This window comes from Gracilinanus agilis, chromosome 2 (genome assembly GCF_016433145.1).
Source record: "Gracilinanus agilis isolate LMUSP501 chromosome 2, AgileGrace, whole genome shotgun sequence".
Classification (NCBI taxonomy): Eukaryota; Metazoa; Chordata; class Mammalia; order Didelphimorphia; family Didelphidae; genus Gracilinanus; species Gracilinanus agilis.
The window spans coordinates 558,134,072-558,140,547 of record NC_058131.1 but is presented as its reverse complement, the minus strand read 5'-3'; the positions used below and the strand labels follow the sequence as shown (position 1 = coordinate 558,140,547).

The window sequence follows — 6,476 nt, the reverse complement described above, 5'->3', positions numbered from 1 at the left end:
GTAAATGGAAAACCACTCAAATATTTGCTAACCTACTCCCCCCAATAATATATTAAACAGTCAGGCAAGACTAAAAAAAGACCACCCCCACCACCATCAACTTAACAAATTAGCACTTAATTGCATGTATGTTTTATTACATTTATTAAACTTTTTTCTTTTGTTTGAACACTTTGTTTCACTAACAGAGATAAGGATATTGAAGAAGATACTTCATTGTGTGAAAGTTTGAAGAGCAATTAGTTTTAAGATACTGCACAGTAATTCATGGCACTAATATTGTAGGCACAAATTCTTATTTTCTTGTTATCCTCTTTCTTCAGGTAATATCACTGCCTACTGTGCTCAGTGGAGTCAATGGATGAAGTGAATCATTCTGTAGTGGCTGAATTTGTGTTTCTTGGACTCTCTGATTCACGGGAGATCCAACTTCTTCTCTTCCTCTTCTCCTCTGTAGTCTATTTGGCAAGTATTCTGGGAAACCTGCTCATTTTGCTCACTGTGATTTTTGATCCTCACTTACACTCTCCCATGTACTTCTTGTTGGCCAATCTCTCCTTCATTGACATGGGAGGTTGCTCCATTGCAGCTCCTAAAATGATTTGTGATCTTTTCAGGAATCACAAAGTCATCTCATTTGGTGGCTGTGTTGCTCAGATTTTCTTTAGTCATGCTCTTGGAGGGGTTGAGATGGTATTGCTCATTGCCATGGCATTTGACAGATATGTTGCCATATGTAAACCTCTCCACTACCTGACCATTATGAATCCAAGAATGTGCATTTTGCTTTTGATTCTTGCCTGGATCACAGGAATCACCCACTCAGGGGTTCAATTGGCATTTGTTGTAGATTTGCCCTTTTGTGGTCCTAATGTATTAGACAGTTTTTTCTGTGACCTTCCTCAGTTCATCAAACTGGCATGTACTGACACCTATCAGCTACAATTCATGGTCAATGCTAATAGTGGATTCATTTCCCTGGTTTGCTTTTGTGTATTGCTCATCTCCTATGTCTTCATCTTAGTCACGGTTCAGAAACATTCCTCAGGAGTCTCATCCAAGGCCCTCTCCACTCTGGCAGCTCACATCACTGTGGTGTTTTTATTCTTTTGCCCTTTGATTTTTTTCTATACATGGCCTCACCCTATTTCCCACCTTGATAAATTCCTTGCCATCTTTGATGCTGTTATTACTCCCTTTCTGAATCCAGTCATCTATACATTCAGGAACAAAGAGATGAAGTTGGGAATGAGGAGGATGTACAGTCGTCTTGTTCTCTTAAAGAAATTCTCTTAAATGCACTGTTGGTCAAGACCATGGATCTTGGAACTCTGGAATATGGAGGAATGAAAAATTGTTTCAATGAAGTAACAGATAAATCTATGCCACAGAATGTGCCTGAATTTGTTGTATGTAACCAGAAATTCATTACCTTCAAGATTTTGTATCTTTAGCTATTTGAAGCTGTTATAATGATAATAATAGCTAAAATGTATATAGCATTTACAGTGTGCCATAATGTACCTGCACTAAGTACTTTAAAATTATTATCTCATATGATCCTCACAACAATCCTGGGAGGTATGAAGGTGTTATTATTTTCCTCATTTTGTAGATGAGGAAATGGAAGCAAACAGGCATTAAGCTACTTGCCCAGGGTTACCCAGTTTTTAAATGTCTGAGGTTGGATTTGATTTCATGTCTTTCTTCCTTACTCCAGACTCAGTGCTCTCTCCACTGGGTCAACTAGTTGTCAGCAAACCTCACGACTTCTATGATTTTGTTACTGGAATCTTAAAAAGGAGAAGTGATACAAATGTTCCTCAGTGCTGGAAATGAATTCTATTTCTTATCCCACCAGTTTTCTCTCCATAATATCTAACTTGTCTGCATTTATCAAACTAATCATGTGCTCTACCTCCAGTCTCTTTCACCATTCAACCTCTTCATTTTTAATTTCATGGGATTTGAATTTATTAACCACCTACTATGTACAAAGCATTCTACTAGGGCCCCTAGGTAGGAAGACACAATGTGTATCCAGCCCTACTGCGGTATAGTGGAATGAGTGAAATCTTGAAGTCCTCAGTTCAGATCTTATACTTTGATACTTGTAGCTGTGTGGTCCTAGACTGCTACCTTATCTCTCTGTGCTTCCAATTCCTCCTTAAAGGATTAATTCCTACTTACATTGACCAAAAATGAGATAATGTATTATCTATGATTAGTAAACATGTTTAGTAAACATTATTATTCTGTATAAATATGAACTGCTATTATTATTTTTCTAAAATTCTCTAAATATTTTGCCTTCCTCTGTGCTCCATGTCCCTACTCTTTTTGGTCCTTACTGGAGAGTTTGGTTTTGATTGCAAATATCATATAACTATTAAGTCATTGAAGTATAGAATTTTATGATACAATTATAAATTTTATATTATACAATAATAGTGAATTATAAATATTTATTTGTATAATTGTAGTTTATAATTATATGATTATACAGTTACATTACTCTATGATATTAGATTTCAAATAGAAATCCATGTCTTTTCATTTTAAAAATGAGTAATTCGAGGCAGAGACAATTTAAGTGGCTTGTTTGAGATTACATTATTAATGATCAATCTATACATTAAACAATAAAAACCAATGTCTCTTGACCTTTGGGTCTTTGTGACCATTTTTTTTTTTTCATTTTCAAGTCTGTTTAGATTCTTGTATCTTTCTTTTACTCTGAGAATACATGGAGCCTTATCATATATTTTGAAGCTTAATCCTACAAAATCAGAAAGGAATACCCAGAGTCCTTCATGATCTTATTTACATCCTTATTTTTCCTTTATAATATTATTCTCCCATTATTTCAATGTTTACTTTCAATCTTTCCCATATTTTCACTTTCATCATGAACTTAGAGATGTAGAAAATCATAGTATTTGAGAATTGGAAGGGATTTCAGTGGCCATATGGTCCAACCAAACCAATCTCTGATATAACATACCTTAAAAGTTGTGCAATCTTTGCCTAAACACATTCCTCATGTTTCTGGTCAGACCTTTCCATTTCTATGTAACACTAATGAGTAGAAAAATTTCCTGGCATCACACCTAGATTTGACCATTTTTAACTTTGATCTTTGGGGACAAAATTCAGCTCAGGCAGAAACCTCTCTTGAGGGCAGTGGCTCTCATCTGTCTCCTCATCTTCCTCTGATTCTTCTCCCTTTTTCTGTGATGGATTTGACTATCTCAAAATTAGTAAGTGTGTATATATTGTTTTGGAAATAACATCTTAATTCTTGACTGTGCTGAACTTAGAAAGCTTTCAGGCTCTTAATGTAACATTAGAATTTGGTCCTGTTTGCAAACTGTGACATTCTTGCTGAATTGACAGGCTTGCTTTTTGAAAAACTCAAACCTTCCTTGCTGGTTAAAGAGTTCTGTGATCAGCTGAGTGTGAAAGAAGCCATTAAGAACTACAATTTTTCATAGTCAAGAAGTATTTACAAGCTTCTTTAAGCATTTGAAACTGTAAATATAGGATGGAACTTCTATCAGAGTGAAGTTTTACAACTAAGAAAAACCAACCAAGCATTTTTCTCTTCTCTCACTATAGAAAAAGAAGCTTAAAGGCTTGTTCCAAAACCTGTCTTTGGCTTTGTGTTTCCTTGCACCTTTTCCTTTCACCCCTCCTCCCCATGTTTCCATATTCAGTGCCTGCTGCCTTTCTCTCAGGTTAGGAACCCAAGTGCCCACTGTGTTATGGTGGTTGCAACACTACTCCATACTATCAGCTCCAAAGATGCTACTCTATAGCCCCTGGGCTTATCCATCAGCCCTAAGGCTACCCAATTAACTCCCATGAACCAGTAGTTCCCTGTCATAACTCCTGGGGAGTGGTTTCATCATGGCTACCCTATATGCTTCCTTTTCTAATACCCTTTCTCCTCCTAATAGTCTTCCTCAACTGTCCATAATGTTCTCCTCTTAAGATTTTTTAGACATCATCATAATATCAATATCTGCAGAGTGATGAAGATGGGACCATGAGAGACCCATGGCTCCTCTCAGCAGGAAGCAGTCTGACAAGTGAAGAATGTTGCCTATTCCACTTGAACTCACAGCCACTCCTTCAACCCCCAACCCCAATCTTCCACTCCGATTTTATCTTTTTTTATACAAAGAAACAGGAAGACAGATATTAGCCCTCCCCTTCCCTCAATACCTATTGAAACTAATAGCTTCTGCACCCTACTTCCCCCAGAACTTGCCAAAACCATGGGACAGAAAAACCGCAGCAACACCTGTTCCACATGGTAGAATACTGAAACTCTTTGTTTCTTAACCTGACAGGTCTAAGATGAATGAGTAGTCTGATGGTACCATGCCTGAAATATTCTACCTCTAAAAACTGCCTCCCCCTCTCAAAAACCAATAAGATTAATCCAAGTTGCCTTGTCCCCTGCACTCCCCTTATTCCCCCAACCCAATATAATACTATATCCTTTCCATCTCAGATGGGATTTGGCAGCCATATTTATTGGTGTCTATCTTCTTCTTGCTACTTCTGATAAACCTTGCTGTATTACCTTACTCTGATCTCTTTGTCTCTTGGGCCAAAAATCTATCAATCTGACTGACAATGTTCTCCTTAAACTGTATTGCCAGAACTGAACATCTTACTCAACATGAGGGCTGAATACAATAAGGCTATCAAGTAAGTATCCATTCCTGGAAGTTACATCCTTCTTAATGTAGAACAAGTTCTCATTAACATTTTTGACTACCACATCTTACTACTCACCATTTTGAGCTTACAGTCCACTACTTCTCTCAGATGCTTTTCAGAATAATTGCTGTCTATTTGTGGCTCCATTTTTTTTCTACTTGAAAAGATGACATTTTTATACCAAAAAGAAAGATTTTACATTTTTCTCTATTGATTTCCATCTTAGTAGATTTAGCTCAATGGTATCTGCCTCTAAGAAGAAAGTTCCTAGAAACTCTTTATGAATACAAGCCTTAGAATCAAGAATATCTGGTTTCCAATACCTCATCTATTATACAAGGTTACTTAACATCTCAGGATTTAGGAAGCTAACTAACAAGTGATAGATCAACTATTCCAGGGGTGTTTTGATAAATATTTAACAACTGGATCTTCCCCCAAAAATGTAGGCAAGACATACTTTAAAGTTTAATCTATATTGGTAACATTTTCCCTACAACCTTCTTAAGTTTAGACATTCAGAAGAATAATAAATCAAACCCTAATTTATAGTTTTGTGACTTCCAAAGTATAAATACTCATACTGAAAATTTAACAATTAGTTTTCAATAGCACATTCAAAGTTACTCTAGTATAGTGATGGTGAACCTATGGCATGAGCACAAAAAATGGCACACAGAGTACTCTCTGTGGGCACGTGACTCCCCCACCTCCCTCTGAGTTCATTACTAGAAAGGCAGGGGGACCTGGGCAGAGCTGCTCCCCTCCCACTCTATACCATGCTTGATGACATTTTTTCACTTCACTCACCCCACTGCCCAGCAGCCCAGTGGGAGCACACAAGGGATGAGGTGGGCAGCTCATAGAAGACAGAGTTGGAGGGGAGCGGAGTGCTTGGGCCACTCTCCTCCCCCTGTCTACCTTCACTGAGGACATCCCTTCCTTCATCCCCTGTGTGGGATAAAGAGTCCGGGCAGGCACAGCCATTTGTCTGGGTGGTGAGGTGGGGATAGGGCCTGGCAATCCATCTCCAAAAGATTTGCCATCTCTTCACTCCTTGAAATTTTTATCCAGTTACTTATCTAGGTAGAATGGGATAATGAAAAGAACACTAGGCCTAGGATTGGGATAGGATAAATGTAGATATGGTTATATAGTTGGAGATAATGTCATGACTGGTTATAATTGGGAAGCTGAGATGAGACCCATTTCCCCATCTACTGATTGGTTGCTTGCTCACTCCTTGGGGTCAGGCTATAGTCTCAAATATTGGAGACCACTCTTTAAGGGAATTCTAATTCTGTCCTTTTTCTAGGAAAATCCTCACTTCATATTATCCAAGCCATTTTATTTCCACTTTATACATTTTCCACTTAAAAGCCAAAGTACTTCTAATATATAGAAAGAGATCTACTGGAAAATGAGGGATGACAATTCAGTTAATTGAGAATTATGGAAATGCATGGTGATTCACCTGAGAGGTCAGTTCAGTTTTACTGAATTAGTTATGGGCAAGTGGGGAGTGGGAAAGAAAGAACCCGGGTCATTGGAAAAGCCCAGAACTGTCTGTACATTGTAGGAATTACTATCGTTCCTTCTTCACATGTGATTTGGAGGAATCCTTCTTGAATCAACTATGCTATACTCTTTTTTGGTTGATTATACTTTGGCTCCTATAAGTTTCTTCTCCTCCTCCTTCTCCTCCTCCTCCTCCTCCTCCTCCTCCTCCTCCTCCTCCTCCTCCT

At 37.9% G+C, this 6,476-nt stretch overlaps 1 protein-coding gene across 1 annotated transcript; it reads left to right on the top strand.

Annotated features, from left to right (window-relative positions):
• Positions 1 to 357: 357 nt before the first annotated feature.
• On the top strand, positions 358 to 1,296 carry LOC123236103 (olfactory receptor 4F6-like). Its single transcript, XM_044662366.1, has one exon. It carries the CDS (start codon positions 358 to 360, stop codon positions 1,294 to 1,296), a length of 939 nt encoding a protein of 312 aa, XP_044518301.1.
• The last annotated feature ends 5,180 nt before the right edge of the window (positions 1,297 to 6,476 follow it).

Bases quoted from the DNA above. Each gene is read 5' to 3' on its own strand.
- LOC123236103 (XM_044662366.1), top strand. From the start codon at position 358: ATGGATGAAGTGAATCATTCTGTAGTGGCTGAATTTGTGTTTCTTGGA.